The sequence below is a fragment of the Columba livia genome, chromosome 10 (assembly GCF_036013475.1).
Source record: "Columba livia isolate bColLiv1 breed racing homer chromosome 10, bColLiv1.pat.W.v2, whole genome shotgun sequence".
In the NCBI taxonomy this organism is placed as follows: Eukaryota; Metazoa; Chordata; class Aves; order Columbiformes; family Columbidae; genus Columba; species Columba livia.
Genome location: NC_088611.1, coordinates 4162747 through 4184097, shown reverse-complemented (window position 1 = coordinate 4184097; position 21351 = coordinate 4162747). Strand labels below are relative to the sequence as shown.

The window sequence follows — 21351 nt, the reverse complement described above, 5'->3', positions numbered from 1 at the left end:
ACACTTGGGAAGCCAGAATATCAGACTGCAGCAAAACCTCAGTCTAATAGATCTAAAATCAAGGTAGCAGATGTTTGGTTGTAATTATGGAGGTACCAATTACAACTGCGCAATTAAGTGCAGTTTCTCTTTTGCACTTAAATAAAAATGTTCTGATTTCATTCCTGAAAATACAGCAAGCTTTTGCCAAATATATGGAACAAATTATCAGAAAGTTATAAAATCTGTTAATCTGTTCTTAATGTTAATCAATTTGGTTTAGAAATGGCACATTTGTCACTCTGATCTGCGTTCTAATGATATTGGTAATAGGGGGAAAACACGCTCTTGGTGTTTTCTTTTTAACTAGCTTGACCTGAAACTTTGTACTAAGTCTATATTTAAAGCAAATTGGTTGTTAATTGAAGTTAATAACAATTGCTGTGTTTAATTATTCTGATTACATAGGGTACTTGTCAACAGTTGTTCTTGCACTTAAACAAAGCTGCCATGCACTAGTATAAATGGAACGTTTGCCAGTTCCCTGTGAATAGGACCGTTCAAAACCACACGAGTGGAGGGGTCTAGTGTCCAGATTTAGAAAAGAAATATGTAATTTTCAAAATTAGAGAACCAAATTATTCAATAAGTAATATGTTACCATGGAACATATGAATGGTTTTGATCAGTACCAATAGGAGAGTCACTAAATACAGATGAATAACATCTGGGGCAAATCTGGAGAAAAAATCTGTGTCTGTAAAATTCAGTTCAATCTCATCTGGAAACACTAAGGCTGGAGTATCCTAATCATAACTGTGATTAAATCAGTAGTGTCATAACAAGGCAGAGTTCATTCCTTGCACTGTAATGCTGTGTATTAATGTATCTCTTTAAATTCAGCCATGAATTATTGTCTTTTGGAATCGAGAGGGGTTTTTTTTTTAATAATTTTCATTTTTTAAATTAAAAGACATCCAACCTTCTATTTTAATTATTTCAATCTTGAAATGTAGACTTATTTATTACAAGAAGGAAAAGGTTGAAATTAGAGAGATGAAAACAACCCATGTGGCACATCTTTTGATTACAGAGTTGCTAATGAACTGTAATGTATAAATATAATATACTTGCCAATGTTTGGTTCCTTAGAATAAGTATTGTTTAGTTACATGTGCTGGACTTTATGAAAAGGTATTTCAAAAAAGGTCCTAAAAATCCTAATTTCCTATTTTCCTACAACAGTATTATTATTTTTTTTTTAATCAGTTAATGTTTTCCTAATCAGAAATCCTGCTCTGGGCCCAATTTAATTAATTACATAGATAAATGTAGTTAAATTTAGCTTTGTTAACTACCTCCAATATTGCTTCTGCTATAGCTATCCTACTGTTTTTCTGGTTGCGAAGCTCAAGGAATTAGCAATTTTGTTTTAATTAGTTCTAACAAGTTCTTTCTATCTAGTAATATTCTCATATGAATATTGCAAATTGCTCACATGTGTCAACATTTTGCATGTCTGAAAATTTATGCACAGACAACATAAATGTTTTGCCTGCATTTTTAACTTGCATCCTCTGTTCTTGAGAGTGAATGAAAGAACAGATGATGTATGGACTAGAGAAGTGGGCAGTGAAGTAGAGGGAAACCTGCGTGAAGTGCTGGTGCCTGGGCACCGTGATACCGAAGTCCAGCTGAAAGCCGATCACCGATGGTGTATCCCAGTGATCAGTAGGGGCGGCCAAAACTGTTGCACGTCATTAAAGATGTGGATGGTGGGGCTGAGTGCTGGACGTGCAAGTTGGAGATTGAAAAAACTGGGACTGTTCAGCCTGGAGAGGGCTCGGGGGACATTATCCATGTGTATGAATACCTGATGTGAGGGAATAAGGACGATGGAGCCAGACTCTTCTCGGTGCCCAGTGAAAGAGAGCAAATAAACATAGAAAATTCCATTTAAAGATGGGAAAACTGTGAGGGTGGGCAAAGACTGGCACAGGTTGCCCAGAGAGGTTGTGGAGTCTCCATCCCTGGAGGTATTTAAACCCCACTGGACACCAGCCCTGGGTGACCTGTTGTAGTGGCACCTTCGGCCATGGCACTGGGTTTAGATGGGCTCCCAAAAGGGGGAGGCTGGGGCCTACCACCTCAACTACTCTAATTCTCTGAAAAACGTGCAAAACTGTGGTATCCATCTTTTGCCTTTAGCTAGTGAGAAGAATAAAGGGTTTTCATGTTTGTGGTAGTATTTTTTTGCTTTATCCTTTTATTATTCAACTGAATCAAAGGTAAAGTTGTCCTTCAAACAAAAAGGGTAATTTAATTATTTGCTATTAAAATTGAGGGCAAAGTGTTAGCTTTCTTTGAATGTAAAAATAGGTAAGTCAGTGAGAGAGGGAGTTGAGACTGTCACACCAGCATTTCAGTCTGTTCTTCATGCATAATTTCATCTTCTTTCATAATCACTCTTGGAGGAATTTATGGATAGTATCATTTTTCACTTGTTCCTGTTATGTGAGCTGAAACAAGTGTGAGTCCATATTCACTCAGCCACATCACTGCTGATCTCTGAATTTCGCCGTGTTGGTAGGAAATGTCACACTGATACCTTACATAATTACAGCTGGCCCCTTTTTATATGATTATTGCCTTGTTATTATTTGAGGAAACAAGAAATGTTCAAAATAAACTATTTTTGTACCATCTCAAGTGCTAGCAATCAGAATTAGATGATACCACAGCACTGTGTTAATTAAATAAATTGTTGCATCGTTTTCAAGTCTGTCTTCAGAGTAGAAAAAATTATTAAATAATTATCCTCCTAAAAATTGAATCAATGTCCTGCATCAGAGCTAATCTTTTGTAGGAAGCCTGGATTTGACTGTCCTCCAACTGTTGTGGTAGATCTAGTTATGCCAGTTGTACCTAAATAATTCTATCTTTCTGGCTGTACAGCTATATTGTTTTTTACACTCTACACAGGGTCAAAACTTCAGTGTCAGCAGGAGGGTGCCACACGTGTCTGACGGGTGACAGGGAACGCTGTTAAACTGCTTTTTCATTGCTACTCGTTTCTTGCTGAGATGGTGTCACTGGGCTCAGCAGGATGTCCTGGGCAATCTGTAACCATGAGGGATGTGAAGGTTATCTTATGGCTTTAACAGTTTGAACTGCCAGCAAATTGGGGTCCTGACTCAGGCTAGACATGCAATATAAATGTACTTTGAGACTACAATTTTACTGTGGCATAGAAGTCTAAGTGACGTGAGGCTGCTGCCTGCACCCAGCAGATGGGAACGAGGGGCTGGACGGAGGCTGGTTGGGGGAGCGCGCAGCCTCACCGGCCACTGGTAGGACGTAACAGCTTTCCAACGGGTAACTTTATTATTAAACAATATTATTGTTTATTTTTCTGATTTCAGTCTTCAGATTTTATCTCTCCTGTGAGTGCTGAAACATGTTTCAAGTGCTTTCGTTTTAGGTTGTCTAGATCTGGAATGCGCATCAGGCTGGCTAAGAAATCAGTGCCTGTCCATCAGGATTTAGAATAAATTGCCTTGATTTCACTAGACTGATGATGGTGGCTGCTGGTGCCCATGAAACGGAGCAGCTGTGGATATTAATATTAGGGTTTTGTGGATAACGGGAAGGAAAAGGAATTACCTGTTGTGTCCCCTTTTCCAGTCTTTTCAAAATAGAAATATGGGACACACATCAATACAGGTCAGCGATGGTGACATTTCAGATATTTGTTCATGTGATCCATTTATCATTTCCCTCTCTACACTCTCCTTTGTTTTAGTCTTTTTTATGCTAAGGAATACTGCTGGCATGCTTGATTACCAATACACATCCATGTAAAAGCATTTCATTTCTCTTAATCCTGTTCCTTCCTCTGGTTTTGGATTCAAACGCTCCATGTCCTCCTGCCTGTGATGGAGATGTGTGTCTGTATCATGTAGGCAGTGTTTAAAGAAAAAGGGAGAGACTTGGTGATAAAGGGAGAACTTACTGAAAACATTTTCCCTTCTCCTATTACCTTCTGTTTGATTCTTCCTGTCTGATTCTTTTTCCTACAAAACTTGTTAGTGATAATCCCCGAGCCCAATACGTTACATATTATACCATTAGTGGTGAATGTCTTATTTTTTCCACGAGTCTCCTCTCTGTCAGAAACCCTTCACAGTCTAATTTCTTGTTTAAGCCCATAACTTTTGTATTTCGGAGGAGCTGTTTTAGCGTTCCTCAAAACATATTACACGCTGCCCTACAGTATTTTTCTGGCTTCCATACAGTGCTGTGTAACACCATTTAAACCATGTGAAATACAAATCCTGCTGTATTTAGAAAACATGGCCAGTCTTTGTTACCAGAGCATGTGCAACATGTATTAAAGGGTTCCCAAAGATTTTTTGTTATCTGGTTTAGAGCCAAACTCCAAATGTATGTACAATAGAGCTTTGAAATGATGAATGTGTAATCATGGGAACCAAAAGATGGTGCATTATGGAGCAAACTGATCAAAGTCAGGAGTTTAGAAGCTCAGTATCCTTAAGGGATACGGACCTCCGGTTCTTTGGAATTGACATGTTTTGCTTGAGCTTGAAATGAAGGAAGAAATCTGTATCTGTTTAGTGTATGAAGTTTTTTAATCCTCTGAAGGTAAAAAGGCGATAGATTTTACTTTCTGATGAACAGGCATAGTATAAGTGAATGGGAAGACCTATGTTAGTCTACTGAGTGGTGTACATAAGAATAATTTACAAAAAAAAAAAAAAAAAAATCAAACCTTTAAACTTTTAGATGTTGGGCTTTAAATCCAGCAAGTGAGCTGCGAATGGTACGTGAGGTCAGCACAGTCTGTCTGTTCTGATGCCAAAATGATTATGCAGCAGCCCCAAGTTGTTAACTGTTCTTTTTCAATCCCTTATGCTGGCCCCAATTCAAACTGACTTCTGACTTGAACTGTATTTCAACAGCATTGCACCTTGCAGTGATGATTCTGAGTTATAAAAGCATGTGTATTATGAGAAAGCAGGTTGCTTTCTGTGCTCTGTGTAAAACAGAGACAACTTATTGATCATTAACATGAAAAAAGCTACTTAAACTACTTAAAAACAGTCTGAGGACAAATTGTGATCTTCCTCATCAGTCAAGCCAATAATACTATTCTAGATGTGTCCCCAAGGGTGGCAAAGACCAGAATCTGCATAAGATATAAAGAGTAATTTTGATTCCTAAATAAAGACCTTAAGAAAGTAAATTTGTAACATTTTAACAGTATAGAGCTGATGCCAGGTATTTGTAATGAAATTTATTTCTCGGACACCATTTTGTTTTTCTTTGTTTTAATCTAGAATAAGACTATTCAAGAATTCTAATAAAATGTTTGGCGTTTGGTTAATTAGTCATGTATAGTCATGCTGGTCATGTATAATGACTTGGGAAAGCCAGCAGGGCGCTGTGACACTGAGATAATGTGGAAAGTATAACCTGGGCAGGAGGTCGATAAAACCAAAGGAAAGTTCCACAGTATTGGCTGGAGAAAGTCAGGTAAGATTATTAAGTAAGCTTTTGAAACAGGAAATGAAAGTGAAGAATATTTTCTGTAAGAGAATCTCTGCATATCAAAACCAGCCTGTTTCCAGACGAGCTTTAAGACAGTTTCTATTGCATTCGTGTGTAGTAATGCAGAGGCGATACAGCTAGAAACCAAGAAATACTCTTAGAGCAAATAGTAAAGAACCAAAGAGAAGATAAAGCAAATTTGTCTCTGGTGTTTGGCTTCAGAATGCAGATTACAGCTGGGGTGAAGGGTCTGTGGGAACAAGATCCCAGAGAAATCATAAATGAACGCTGGAAGAGCTGATGTCTGGTGTTACTGCTCTTATTTTGAGCACATCTTCGGAAATAATTTCCCACTTTGTACTTCCAAACTTTGTTTAGTCACCAAAGGTTTAGATTCTTAATCCTTGGCTAAAAAGAACTCCTTTAATTTTTATGTTTTCCTCTAAGATAAGCAGTCATTTTTAAGTCTGTCTTGGTTTAGCTTGAAGTCAGTTGAATAAACGTGAATCTACAAAAAGCTGATACGTTTGATTAGAAATTTAGTATGTTTTAATTTTGTTTTAGATGCCTTCTGTTAAACCATTGACTCAAATATATCTGAATTTGCTAGTACTACAGTTTGGAGTAATTCTCCTTTTTTACAGTATTAGGAATTAAAAAATAAAAATATCGTGTTTCAAACAGCATTAATCTGTCTCAGTTGAAGTGAAGACTGCAGATAGTATATGAAATCCTAACATTTTAATTTGGAAAGACCACTTTGTTCTTGCCAGGTCCTTTCTTTTAACATCAAAAATAGCAATGAGTAAGATGAAGTTTAGCAAGTGTTATGGTAGAAATAGAAGCATTATAATTTCCTAATCTTATTTTAAAAGTTGAAGCACCTTTTTAACTTATACCCACGGTTTTACCTTTCTCCCTTCTTAACCTGTTTATTAGTCAATAAACAATAGTTCTGAAAATTCCTTTTGTAATCCCAAGTCAGTATTAGATTAGTACTAGCTTTTGGGTTATTTTTTAAGCCTTAATAAGACAGCTGTACTTTGGCCTAGAAACCTATTTTGATATGATAGTTGTAACAACTGGTTTTTTAACATCTGTCTGCAGTTTGGTTTACATGCAAGTATTTACTTACAATTGTAATGTTGTTATTATTAAATAATATAAAGACTTGGAAGATACATTTGAAAACATTATCAAAGGGTCAGCAGAAAGTTGTTACTGGAGGAGAATCTTGGCTCGGTCTCCTGCTAGAAGACCGTACAGTTTGTGACTGAGCTCTGGAGGAACAGGCCATTCACAAAGACTCAGTTCCTATTTACAAATCACAATTCAAGGGCTTTCTCTCTAATGTTGTCGAAGGGTTTTCATTCTCTGAGGAGTCAATGAAGCTGTTCCTAGTTCATTATTCAAAAGTAACCCCTTCAGACTGTCCTTTTAATTGTTTTCCAGGTGCCATAAACTGCAGGTTTCAGCAAGAAATAAATTTAGCTACAGCTCAGTAGGAAGTTTTAAAAGCCAGCAGCTTCTGCAAAGGGTTGTCAAGACCAATCTGGAAGGAGACCCGTTTTGGCGTGTCGCTGGGGAGCTGAAGCAGTCAGGGAAGGAAGTGCTACTTGCCAGCTCTCACCACCATATGCTTTATTATAATGTAACGTACAGAGAACATGGGGACGGCAGCTGCTCTAGAGGGAGGTGGCCATTTGTTAGATTTTGAAACCTTTCTGAAATGTCTGTTCATTTTCTTTTCACTGTTTTTTTTTTTCCCTTGCTTACGTATTTACATTCAAAAGACGTTCACTAAAACATGACTATTTTTAGACAGCAGTAAGAAGAGGAGAGCGTGATCTACTTTTTGTTGGAATAAATATAATTTTAGAAGGACACCTAAAATTTAGTTTTATATATTGTGAAATGTGGGTAGGTTTTTATTTTCTCAGTATCCACTCACATCAGGGCATGGTGAAATCATACATATACATTAACTATTGTCTAGGATTGTATGTCTTTGATGAAAAGAACTTAGTCTTTCATTGGTTTCCAGTGTGTGTTTGCTAGTCGCTTGATCGCATTCATATTTAAGTTAATGTTGATACTGAGTGACTTCAGTGGCAGAGCGAGCCAAAGCATAAATGAGGGTTTTGATCTAAAATGGAAAGAGTTTCATCTGATGTGCACCAAGAAATCAGTCTTTCCTAGCACCACTACCCAGGCAGGGAACTTGATGACTCTGTTGCTCTGAGAAACATGAAGCTCTTGGCATGTTTCAGGAACTGCCTGCCTGCCATGCCATGAAAATTTATCTGATTTATTTAAACAAAACTGTATTTTAAAGGGTATTTTTTTTGACTCCTGAGATTTCCGTATCCACTGGATGTAACAATCCTTCCAGATACACATAACTACAAGCTCTTGGGTTTTAAATTAAGGATTCTTAAGTGAATTTGAGAATCCAGAAGGAAGTTACATCACAGCATAATGAGATTATTGCAGGGCAAGTTGTTATACCGTACAATAAAATGAATATATCATATTAATATTTTTGCTGAGTGTCAGTGTTTTACATTGACCCTGGAGTAATGCTAAAATGTCATAGCAACACAAATATGACCCATATAATTCAGTAAAAAATGATTGTTCATATAGAGGAAAGATGTTACCGTTCTTCTTTGAAGGATAAATCTCTTTGAGACAGAGATTTTTAGATTATTATGTATTCCTCACCATCGATGCATCTCTCTGAAAATAAATGACATTAATCTGCATGTCACTGGGTATGTACTTTCCTGGTGACAGGTGAATCTTATGAAAAACTGTGTTTATTTGCTTACTTCAGTTATAGATGAGTCTACTAGTATCTATCTGACCTTAATTTTCAAACCAGCTGCAACTGATGGTTTTCTGGAATACCTGCTTACATGCTAATGCTTTCTTAAAAGTTCCCTTTTCCCTTTTTGTGGCCATACTCATTGCAAGAATTAATATCTAAGTTGGATTACTGATTTTTAATTTTAATAATTCCCTACGTTACCCCTCATCCCACTGAGGGGCAATGTATGGGCTTCCATCTACCTATGAATCCTATTTCCAATGTACACCGGATTTTCAAGTCTGTAATGAAGTTAAGCATGGATTCTGAATATAGTCCTGCAGTTCTAATTCTGCAAAATATAAGGCAGAAGTCAGATTGAAAGTGATGACTTACAGTTGTGTCTTGAGTCAAATCAAACCCTGTTTTCGATGCACATTAAAGTTGTGAAAGGACTTTCCCTTCTTTGGGTTCCCGTATGTCTAGTTTAGCCCTAGCTTAAGCAACACTTTCCTAATTCTACTGAGTAGAAGAAAATGTAGGTTATCACCAGTCTACAGTTCACACACGGGTCACTTCAAGTCAATTTGGAGTCTTGACAGCAGAGGAACGTTTTGTTTGAGGTGCATTACACCTCCAAGAAAGTTTGTACATGAAATATATTTATGTTTTATATTTTGAATGGGAAGGTAAAGCCTTCATTGTCCTTAGAAGGACAAAGAATTGTCAGGAGTTGCAAAATGTTTAGCCTACTCCATTTTTTTCTAACATGTAAAGCATTTATTGTCTGAAGCAGCAGACTAAAGAATGGTAATTCTTGAAACAGGTACTTTTAGAACTAATATTTTGTGGATTGTTGGAAATGCCTTTTTCACTGAGATTTACTGATTAGATGCAGAATTTTTTTTTTACATAAAAAATATCTAGTAGAAAAAAGGACAGAATCTTTCTTTAACTCACCATTATAACCATGAGTATCAGCAAACCAATATAATGCTAAGCAAGTGAGAAAAGGAAATACTCTGTGACAAATGAGAATTAATTATTTTTGAACTAAAGAAAACTACTTCATTTTTAATGATGTGTTTCCTAACCATCACAAGCTATTGAGCTACCAATGGCTAACCGAAAAGAAGTGCAGGAGACCAGAAGTAGTTGCGTCTAGAGAAATTGTCCCATTGTGAGAGCGGGTGCTTCAAGTCTGTTCCAGCTCTGTGGATTAGCTGCGAGCTTTTAAAAATCAGGAGACACTTGACTGTGCAGTTAAGAGTTTCAGATCTTAAACTGTACACTGCAACTTTGGTATTAATTCTTCAGAGTGCACTGGGTACTGCTTATCATTAGAGACATTATATCTCTTTTTTTCTTCTCTTCAGCCACCAGAGAAGGAGGGTGGGCTGCCTCGCCAGGTGGGCAACAAGACGGAGTGCGGCCTCTTGGGCTTCGTCCTGGATTTGAAGCAGGATTATGAACCTGTTCGGAACCTCATCCCTGAGGAGAAACTCTACAAAGTTTACACCTTCAACTCTGTGAGGAAGTCGATGAGTACTGTCATTAAAATGCCGGATGGTAGTTTCCGAATGTACAGCAAAGGAGCTTCTGAAATTGTTCTGAAGAAGTAAGTTCTGTGGATTCATTGCTGTGCTTTTCCAAAATGGAGAACATTCTGACACTAATAAGACGTATGTGGGGATTTTGGTATTTGGAATTTTCTACTTACAGTAGAAATATGACACTCTTTAGTAGTATGAACTGGTATTGATTTTTTTCTACATTTTTTTAAGCACCAGCTCTTGCAGAACTGTTTGGCTGGTTTTTCGTATCACTGGCTAGCCAAAGAACTGCGTCTACATTGGGTAGTTGATGAATGGATTCTTTATGTTAAACCTATTTGAAAAATAAGGATTTTTCAATTGCATTTTAAGTTGTCAGCTCATTAATTACATGGGTATTAAGGAAATAATGGATTAAGAGCTCCTGTTGTCACTGTAATAAGTTACAAACAAACACTCTGTGATATTTCAATAGTGAATCTTTTTGCTTAATCTAGAAATTAACAGTAGAAATTTAAAACGTGGCATCAAAAAAGGAAAGTGTTGAATGAAATGAGCTGATAGAAGGGAATACTTTTCAGCAGTCTTGCAAATCACTGCCACAAATCACACTATCAACTTTATATTTTTGTTTCTTCTCATAAATAAAAAAAGATGTTCCAGGATCCTTAATGCAGCTGGTGAACCGCGTATCTTCAGACCGCGGGACCGAGATGAAATGGTGAAGAAAGTGATTGAACCGATGGCCTGTGATGGACTGAGAACTATCTGCGTTGCCTTCCGAGACTTCAGCAGCAGCCCAGAGCCTGACTGGGACAACGAGAACGACATCTTGTCTGACCTGACCTGCATTTGCGTCGTTGGCATTGAAGACCCAGTAAGGCCAGAGGTATATCAACTTCTGACATTATAAAGCGTTTTTCAGAGAACTGAACATAAATTGATCTACAGAGTTCTTGCAGTTTTTATTTTTTTTTTCTTTTTAATTAGCTTTGTTAAAGAAGGTGGAAGACAGCTTTAAAAACAGACTTTACGTGGTAAAAAGTCAAATAATTAACTTGATAGAAATCAACTATTAATCACCTGATATTTAAACAAAGCAAAATAGGGCTTGTTGAACTTCCAGGATTGAGATGACTTAACCTTCTCTTAAGGAGTAGTGTTCAGGAAGACTGATTAGCACAAGTTTTATTGCGCTTCCAGATATTAAAGAATTTTCCTTTAAGTAATGTGGTGATACACAACTCTGAAAGTAAAGCCACACAGCGATTGTACTTGCCACGATTACAACTGCAATGTGCTCGCCTTCCAGAAAAATGGCACAGTCTTGGAGACTGGTGTTTTACTGTAACGGGGGCCACCCTACTGGTTCTCTTAAGATGGGTGGCTACTCAGGAAAAATGGTTTTAATATTTTATTTGGACAAGGAAAAGCTCTGCCACAGGAAGGCTGCAGATTTCACGGATAGTATACCTAAATGGCTGGTAAAAATATGACTAAAATTTCAACCCGACTAAACTGAGAAAATCAGTATTGGGTGTGCACAGTGGAAGCACAAGCCAGCTACTCCACTTGGAAATTATGTGACTCCAGTAATTCAAAGATTAAGAGGTAAAAACTTTCTTGACCTATGTATATGGTAATTGGTAATTCATCTTGATAGTGGAGATTTAATTCCATTTTAGTGTTTGGAAGCAGTGGCAGAAGGTAAGTCCCAGAGCTGAAAGTGCTGACATTTTCACTGTCTTTGTTTGGAGCACCCGGGGCAGCGAGTAACGCTCCTCTGCTCCCAGAAATCCACTCTTGCGTTCTCTGGTTATTTCAGTAGGTGATTAAGGAGTAAGGTCATTGAAAGATAATTCACATTTCTCTTACGCAAAAAGAGTGGGTTCTAATGTGACAAAAAGCAAGCAGTTTGGCACCCATCTTTGTATTTTTTATTCTTCTGTCTCATTTTATATTTTTCCTGCATCTTTTTTTAAATCGCATCTAAATTTTTGTATTTGATCCAGTGAGAATTGACGGCAATACTAGAAATGATAGGAATTTATTTTAGTTTTACAAAACCTTCAAAAGTATAAATTAATCTGATTTTTTTCCTCGAGTCCTTTATAAAGTAGGCTTTACATACTGCTGTCTCCTGTAACTTTGGAAACTAACATGGTAAAATTACAGCTACTGGTGCCAACTGCATAGCTATGCTTTGTATGATAATGGACTTTCTTGGGTTTTTTCAGTATCAAGAAGATTATAATATAAAGTAGATCTTAGTAGGTGAAAGCTGTCTGATAAACTCCTTATCTCTGCATCCATCAGATGAATGTTGTTCACTTTATCTGTCATCAGGTGGTCTCTTGCTGCTAGTCCATCTGTCCCTACACCTGACATTGCATCTCTTTAAAAAGAATTTAAAATATTCTTTAAGTGTTCTGTCTGCAGCAATGCCTCACAAATATAGAAAGAAGGAAAGTTTTCAACTGTCGGTGACCACTGGAGCTGTGAATCGCTCCCCTTTCCCTCCAAAATGGATTCGTGATCCATTTGTTAGGAAACAGCTTCAAGTCAGGGTATGTGTGGTATGACAGCCTGAGGGAACGGGGAGCAGCGGGATTTGCAGTTATTATTGAAAATAGCTGCAAACTATCCTTTCACGTGATTACAGCGTGTTTTATCAGAGAACTGCTCCCATCTCAGAGGGAATAATTTCTTAGGACCTTGAGGTAAAAATAAGTAGTGTTGCTAAAAATAGAGGTCAAGTGTGATTTCTCTTAAAGGATCAAAGAAGATGAAGGTAGGAAAAAATATTTCTATATAATTATTTTAATGATGTATTGAATTTATTGTAGTTTAACGCTAGAATATGCAGCAACACTTCTTACTTCATTGCAAGTCACAATAAAATGTGTATGATTTCAGAGTTCTACCAAATGTTCAACAGTTGTATGTTGTTTGCTTGTGTTTCGGTTAGTGGGGTTTTTAATTTGGGGTGGTGGGGTTTTTTGGTGGGGTTTTTTTGTTGTTGGTTTGGTTTTTGTTTGGTTGGTTGGTTTTCCTCCTTGTCCCTTTAAGCCATTTTAAAGTGATAATAACATCATGAGAACATTTAAAACAATGTTTAAATTATTACTACTCCACACATTGGTAAAAAGCAGTAGCAGTATCTTAGGAGAAATAAATTAACAAAAAAAAAAAAAAAAAAAACAAGACAGAAAAAACCCATACATTTCAGAAAAACTGGCTAGGTATAGAATATCTGACTTTATGGGAATATTGTAATATACTTATGTTAAAATGGTGAAATCACCGCTGTAGATGCAAATAGTAAAATGTTAGGCTGTTACAAGGGACCTTACTATTTTGCCAGTGTTAAACCCACTTATTAAATAGAATCTCCACCAAACTTGATGAATTTTCAAAGTGCTTTCTGTAGGGAAAAAGAAAATAAAAATTAGAAATGCTACTACACCTGCTGTTCTATTAATATTCTCAGTATTCATGGATATCGGAATTTATTCTGACAGAAATGGTAGATTAGGTCATTCCAATGTCCAGTGTCACCATCCTGGGAGCCCTTAGTTTCCCTTAAATTCCATTCCCATTTTTCCTGGGCAAGGCTGGGTTTTCTCCTTTTCACTGAAATGGCCATTGGGGTTCCCACAGGCACAGCTGGAGCCTCCCAGTGTGCACAGAGCTTCTGTGGCACGTGGCTCATGTGCATCCTCAGGGAGATCCAGGACGGGGTCTGTGCGGTGTCACTAGTGTCACGCCAGCCGCATCTGTTCTCATCATACTGCTGGGAGCTCTCTTATGCTTATATTTCCTTCTGTCCGTTAAAAGAAACTATTTGGATGAATTATTCCACAATGACATCCAGCAACTGACCAGAGTTATCTGGAGTGTAACCACTGGATACCATGACTTTTGCATAATCCCTTGGTTATTTAGGTTAATTCAGACACTAGCTTATTCATTATCAGCATGTGTTTCTATCAAGCACTGAACTACCTGCTTGATATTTAGTTTTTGGTTTGTGCGTGTGTTGTTTTTTCCTTGGATAAATACACAAGAAGAGAACAAATAGAACCATGGGTTGTTCCTGTAGAGATTTCTCTGTGGATTTTGACAGTCTTTCTGGATCCGTTTTAATGAGTCTATACTGGCTTATAATGATTTGCCAATGTACGCCTACAATCTGTTATTGCTGAAGATGAACGTAAATCACTTCTAAATGTCACCTATTTATTTGCCACCTGATTCTGATAGATATTACCGCATTGGGCAGTTTATGTATGTATGCATGCATGAGAAGGTTTTCCTTGCAGAGAGAAAATAAACCAGCAAATTTTGCAATGTGTACTTAAGCTCTGCACAACCGATGGAAAAGATCTGCTTCCACTGCCCACTCAGTCTGCCAACACTCTTTCTTCCTTAAAGCAATAAAAAACTGTGAACAATATTTTAACTGTAATTACTGTACACAGTATTAAATCAGATACCACCCACCAGCTGTCCAAAAAATGAGAGAAGAGGAAAATAGAATAGAAAATAGGAAAAAAAAAAAGTAGAATTCTGTAGTTACATATGAATTTGAGATGTATTTGAAACTAGGTTGTCCTTCCATGACCTTGTTTAATAGGACTGGCACTTTATGTGAATAGACCTTTTTTTCTGTTTGCACTGTAATTTATTTTTCTCCTTCATGGTTCATGCACTGTCCTGGTTTTACAGATAGTCTTCTAAATCTGTCATGTTCTATGCAAGAGGCTCACCACAGTTAAAGTGGATACTGAGAGCATTCCAAATGGGCAAATGGGATATAGTCAGGATTATTAACGTGCAAACTGGGTAAATCAGGAGCCATTTGCTTAAGTAATAGATTTAATCTGATTGTATGTACCCATAGAAGTCTATTTCATTTGTTAAAAGGTATCAGGTCCAGATAATGTTTCCAGGATATAACTTGTGGGAAGGATATTCTCAGCTAGTAGAGGTGAGGAAACGGGAAGACAAGTCTGTGTCCCTTAGTTTTTCTTTTCATTCTGTAATCTGTGTCGACAGAGTCATTTTTGCAAAGAGCACATTCTGTAGATGCAGTCAGAGGGTGGAGTGATCCTCAATTAGGTGTTAGTTTAGTGAGGTATTTTGGAAAATAGAAGCCTCACAACTGCCTCTTGTTGATTAAGGAAGGAAGAACGCAACTGAGCAGATGAGCCATTACGCAAGTGAAGCTTTTCCTGAGAAAAAATATATTTTAATAAAGATGCAGAAACATGGTGTGAAATTGTATTAACTGATTGTAATAATCATTATGTTCAATATGGTTTAAGGGAGTGTAATTTCTGCCTGACGTGCAGTCTGAGCTATACAGCCATTCCCACGCTGGATCAGAGCGGCAGTTGTCAGTCAAAGCCCATGTCCTGCCCTCAGCATTGTGGCTAGAGAAGAAATGAAAATACTTAGAAATGCACAAAATAGCGTAATGTTGGAGATGGTGACTCCTTTTCTTAGTATTTTCTGTACTAATGCCACTCTAATTGGCATTGAGTTCTACAGTGCCCTTATATCTATAATAGAGGTTATGATCAGCAAGTTGCACTGAACTGGCAGTGCACTACAGCAAGGCTTTGCTACTGTAGCCAGAAATAGCCATTTTGATACCCTTTCTTGATTTAAATAGTTTTTTTCATTTTTTATAATTATTTTAAAATTAAAATTCTTTTCATATAATTTGCTTATTAGTTTCTGCAGGAAATGAACAGGTCTATGTACACGATGGCTGACATAATTCCCAGTCAGACAGTCCCACTACTTTATGTAAGTAGGTCACCTGAAGAAGCTCAGCTGATAACATAGCAGCAATCTGCAGTCAGTGGTCAAGTATATGTATTTGGGGGTATTTATTAAAATATGGTTTATGTGCGCATTATGTAGATTGAGAATATTAGGTAACATTGCAGAGCCAGCATCAAGGGCAAGCTCTTTGGTGCTATTTTAACTTGTGGGTTAACCTTCAAATTGTCTGGAAGTTTACTTAGGATCACTGCCTAATGTTCAGATGCTTATCTAAGTCGTGCTCATCTTCTGGGAATCTCTTTCCTCTCAGACTGTTACTTGTCTACTTCAAGTACCTCTCTGCCGCTCCACACGTGAGAACCGGTGCAACCTCTAATTTCTTTATAGCTGTCCTTTGCCAGCTTCTGTAGAAAGGGAGTCCTGGTTCTTGTAGCTCTGGGATGGGTCTCTGTCTTCAAGAGGATCCTGGGATGCCCTTAGTCTCTTCTAGGTAAAATTGGAAACTTGGAGAAGCGGGAGTGTGTTGAAGGCATCTATCTAGGCTGTGCTTAAATTGTTAAAACACACTTCTTATTCTTCTATGTCAAATAATGTTATTTTTTTTCTTGAAGAATGCTTTCATAATAATGTAGAAGTGTGATAAGACTGCATTCATTTGTCAGAGTGATACTTATTAATAATTAATGCATCATTATTATTGTGATATAAAGCAATGTATGTTTTTCCCCATCTGATGCTGAGCTATAGACATGTAGCCTTTCTATAGGCACTGACTTCATATACCCAAGTAGATGTATTCAGAGTTTTATTTAATGATTAGGAATCAATTTCCTTGCACTTTCACATTTTAATTACAAAGCCCTTTTAAAATAAGCTATATATGGTGTCAAGTCAGTATATAGCTTCTACATTAATCTCATGAACCCTGTTACACTCTGAATTCTCTCTCACCGGTTATGTACACTGTGCAGAAGGAAAAGTTAGTCTCATGCAGAAAGGATTGTAACTAAAATAATGTTTAAATTTTACAGTTTCAAAATATGTAAATTATTAATGAAATTTTAAATTTGTATACTTAGGAATTCCACCTGTTGATTTGCATGAATTAGTGTAGTAGTGCTAAATTACAATAACTTTTTAGATAATCTTATTGAAAGTTTGGATCAGAAGTTAGATACTTTTATGTACAAAATACATTCTCAGCTCATAGTTTCATGTATGTTGAGTATGTTTGGTTCAGCATGCTGTGCCTTGATGCTAAAGGTCCAAAAAGCTGCAGAGCGCTCCTTTTTACTGAAGTCAGGGGAAGCTTTGGGCAACTGATCTGAAAAGTTATTTGTGTGCTTCTTGATGCAAGATTTGTCTTGCTTGTTGTGTAACCTCCATTCTGCAATAGTCAGGTTGGTATTATTTATGCCGTAACACTTGTGATTTCTCTTTTTGCTTCAGGAATTTCTTAGCCTCAAAATATTCTGATTGGAAACAGCTGGCTTAAACTTTATCTCTTATCTAGGAATTTTCTTTCCTGTTATCTTGCTTTTGTAGGTCCCAGAAGCCATAAGAAAGTGCCAGCGAGCTGGAATTACAGTCCGCATGGTCACTGGAGACAACATCAACACAGCCCGTGCCATTGCCATAAAATGTGGAATCATTCATCCGGGTGAAGACTTTCTCTGCCTTGAAGGGAAAGAGTTTAACAGAAGGATCCGAAATGAGAAGGGAGAGGTAATTGATACACTAAATATTGTGAATATGGTATTAAAAAATAGGGAGAACACTGAAATATTTTTTCTCCTGCACTGTTGTGTACCTCAGAGCAGCCAAGGCTACTTGGAGAGATCTACCGCTAGCCTTTTGCTATTCAAACTACCACTGAAAATGCAGTGTTTACTATTCATGATGCATTGCCACTGCCAGTTTAGTGCCAGCCTAATGCAGCAGGTTCTGAACCACAGGACTTGTCTATGAGAAATCAAAACTAAGCACATTAAAAGCAGCTTGTTACCAAAGAGAAGGAACTCAGCAGGAATTTACAGGTCTGTCTCGTAAAAATGCAACCTGTATTGGGAACCAAACTTTTTTAAAAATCATTAATACCACTGCTTTATTTTATACCACTTCACCTAATGTACTGCTATATCCACTCACTCTAATGATTTACATAATTAATGTATTCTTCCAAAGATTTTTAACTCCTTATAAAAGACGAAGCTAACATACAGGCTATTGAAGTCAGCTTTAAAAAAGTAAACTCTGTATCGTGCCTTTGAGTCCATCATTAACGAATGGACACATTTGTTTAATCCTTGCATTGTTTGATGGAATCCTGGAACATCAGTATATGTAATGTTTTAGTCCTTTTTGCTGTTGGTATACAGGGAAAATTCTGCCATTACTGGTGCCAAAATAAAGTGAAGAATTTTGATTCAAATGTAGAATAAAACAACAATGTTACTTGTAAACCTGTTAGATCAGCTTTGAGAAACTTCACATCCATAAAGATGCTAAGAAAGGCTGATTAGATCCTGTTGCAAAATTTACCTATGTTAGCCAACAGCTGAGCTTCGGTGGTAGCAAACTGCCTTTTCCGACCTTGCCTTCATTCGCAGCTTTGTGAATTTTTCTGTGCTTTTGGATAAAAGTTGCAGGTCTGAATAGCGAAATGAATCACCTGACACATGGACACAAATGTATTCTGCATTTTGCTAATCACAGGTGAACGGTTTTACTGTTTTGGGGTTTTTTTGTGTTCCCTCTCTCCAGATTGAGCAAGAGCGGATTGACAAAATCTGGCCAAAGCTTCGAGTGCTTGCTCGCTCATCTCCCACGGACAAGCACACTTTGGTAAAAGGTGCGTACAAACTACCTGCACATCTGTGTGTAAATTAATGCCAAAGTTATTGAAGGATGCTCAGCACATCACCTGCATTGTAAAAATTGTGCTGTTACAAATTTATCCAAGTTGTTACCTTTAATTGCACATCTATGCATAATGCAGGAATTTTTTCTCGGTAACCAAGTCTCTTGTGTTTGTCTTCTACATGAGCCTTCAAATAGAAAATAATAGGAAACTGGTCAGTGGGAATAACAGAAATAGCAATAACATGTCTCTCACGCAAATGTAGGCAGCCTCATATTTACCTTGTGACTTTTAATTGGACTAGAATGAGGCTCTAGCTGGGAAGGGAAGGTGTGTGTGCTGATCAGGAAGAAAATATTGTTGACAGATACGTTGTTCTTCATCTAAACATGAGGGGCCATAGGTTTTGTAGTCTTTGCCTGTACGTCTTTATGAAGAATACAAGAACGAGCTCATTTAGAATAAGTCAAGTCACTCAAGTACATCTATTCTCTCACAATTATTTCTAAAGAGTATGCCAAGATAAAAAACTTCTCATGTTACAATAGCAGTTGTTGGAGATCATGTAATTAGGAGGTGCCCTCTTTAGCATTACATGAATGGAGGTAAGTATTTTAAGCCAATTCCGTTTTCCTGTAGGCTCATTAATTGTATTATTTGCATTGGCTTCCTTTAGATTTCTGGCTGTAATTTTAGAGTCTGCTTTTGTCCTACAAAAACTACACCGTACAAAAGATGTTCTCTTACCATACTATCTGCAGATGGAATGCTCTATAAAAGAGGAATTTGTTTGCGGTTTTCTTTTTAAAGGCTTTTTAGTAACTGTAACTCACGCTTCTTGGGGACTTAAAATCTCATTCTTTTGACTTTGAAGCTCACGCTTAAAAGACAGCTGATCAAATCAGAAAATTTCTGATCAGGAATAACATAATTTCTGGCCATGGTAAGATGTGGGGCTGGCACAGGCAGAAACCCCATCGGCGGACGGCTGTGGCTGCTGGCTTCCTGCTGAAGAAAGAGCTGGATAATTTTGCTAAGGCCCTAGAAAGTCTGCAGAGACCCTTCTTGGCAATTCTTGGAGGAGCTGAAGTTCAGGATAAGAACCAGATGATCAGTTAGATGAACTTAAGCTGGCCTGCTACTTAAATGATAATGTACATTTGGCTAGGAAATAGTTTGTGGATCTACGCTTTGGTGTGGCGACGTTTTACTGCTATGATTCCATACATGAGTGGCTACAAAGGCTTTTGAGCAATATGTAATTTTTTAAAATGCCTAAATGACTTCAGAGCAGGCGTGCCGTTATGAATTTAAAGATTGCATCAGTTGGGTCCTTTGGGATTGGGACCAGTGCATGTGAAGAGTTCTGAAAGCATGGATTGTTCTGGAGAACTAAGATCTCTTGTAGGGCCTGGCTTGGTGTGCATGAGGTGTGAATAGTTCTAGAAGCATGGACCATTCAGGAGAACTAAGATCTCCTGTAAGGCCTGGCTTGGTGTGCATGAGGTGTGAAGAGTTCTGGAAGCATGGACCATTCAGGAGAACTAAGATCTCCTGTAAGGCCTGGCTTGGTGTGCACAAGGTGTGAAGAGTTCTGGAGCATGGATCATGCAGGAGGACTAAGATCTCCTATAAGGCCTGGCTTGGTGCCGATGTGGGGAGCTGCAGCCATGCTGCCACAGCTGCTCAGCCTCTCCAGCCACTGCTTACACCAGTGGGCTCTGAAGTGGGGGGCACACATGGCGGGGACAATCCACTGGGATGCAGGAAGAAAATATTTTTTACCATTATTACGTAGAAGACTATATTTTTAAAACAGTTTATTTCATCTCTAGCTCATGTTTTCTAATGTATGTTTTATAATGTACATTATATATTAGTACCCTAGTACATATGTATCATTTGTAAATAATATGCACGTCCTGGGAGTGGGTGCTCAAAAACGTTTTACTGATAGGTGTTCATGATGGAAAAGGTTTGGAGACCACTGGTTTGGACACATAGTTACCAGCTCCATAGGTCAGTATTGAACCAGCACCAAGCTGCATTCTCCTCACTTTTCCTAGTGCGTACAAAATACTTTCTTAGAGGAACATGACTTACACAGCTTAATAGTTTGTTTCACAAACACACAACAATTTGTCTTTCATTAAGTGGATTAGATAAGTCCCTTGGGAGTACCCGTTTGAATCATTCAGGATTCTCCTTTAAGAGAAAAAAGAAACCTTTGCCAGAGAAAATGAAATCAATAGAGCTGAAGAAAAATAAGCAACAAATTACTGATGTTTTATAGCATACACGCTTTGACAATCTGAAAGATATTTACTGCTACTGAATGCCTTATGCAACTAATACAATTAATGCTTTAAAGATGCGACAAGGTCAGATGATAAAGCAATTAAGTATCTAATGAAGTTCAAGAACAAGTCTGTGGAAAATCACGATGGAATTCTTTGGCTGGTTATACTCCAAGGGCCATTAAAAGTTACAAGAAACTATTTGAATGTTCACTAGTTTTGGGCCTCTTGTTAAAATGTTATGTTTTTCTCAGATTCTTGAGGGATCAAGAGGATTTTCTCTTCTTTGATGTATTCTATCTGCTCTAGGGTAAAAACACACATCACAAAATAAACTTTTTCATATTTAATTTTTAATGACATACAGCTGCTGGAGGGAATATTTTTTCTCCTTAGCACAGCACAATCCCACCCAGCAAACGGATCGGTTTTATTTTTCAGTTTTGTTTTCAGTCCCGCTAAGGGACTGCAGGAAGGCATGGCGCAGCCTCT

General features: G+C 37.6%; 1 protein-coding gene across 27 annotated transcripts in view; it reads left to right on the top strand.

The window, feature by feature from the left end:
• The window catches only part of ATP2B2 (ATPase plasma membrane Ca2+ transporting 2), a 388530-nt gene that overhangs the window by 324481 nt on the left and 42698 nt on the right, over positions 1-21351 (top strand). For all 27 annotated transcript variants that reach the window (XM_065074475.1, XM_065074474.1, XM_065074486.1 and 24 more), the window contains 4 exons: positions 9733-9974; positions 10564-10798; positions 17248-17427; positions 18466-18553. In XM_065074475.1, the coding sequence (XP_064930547.1) occupies positions 9733-9974; positions 10564-10798; positions 17248-17427; positions 18466-18553 (745 nt within the window). The remainder of the gene's footprint in view (positions 1-9732; positions 9975-10563; positions 10799-17247; positions 17428-18465; positions 18554-21351) is intronic.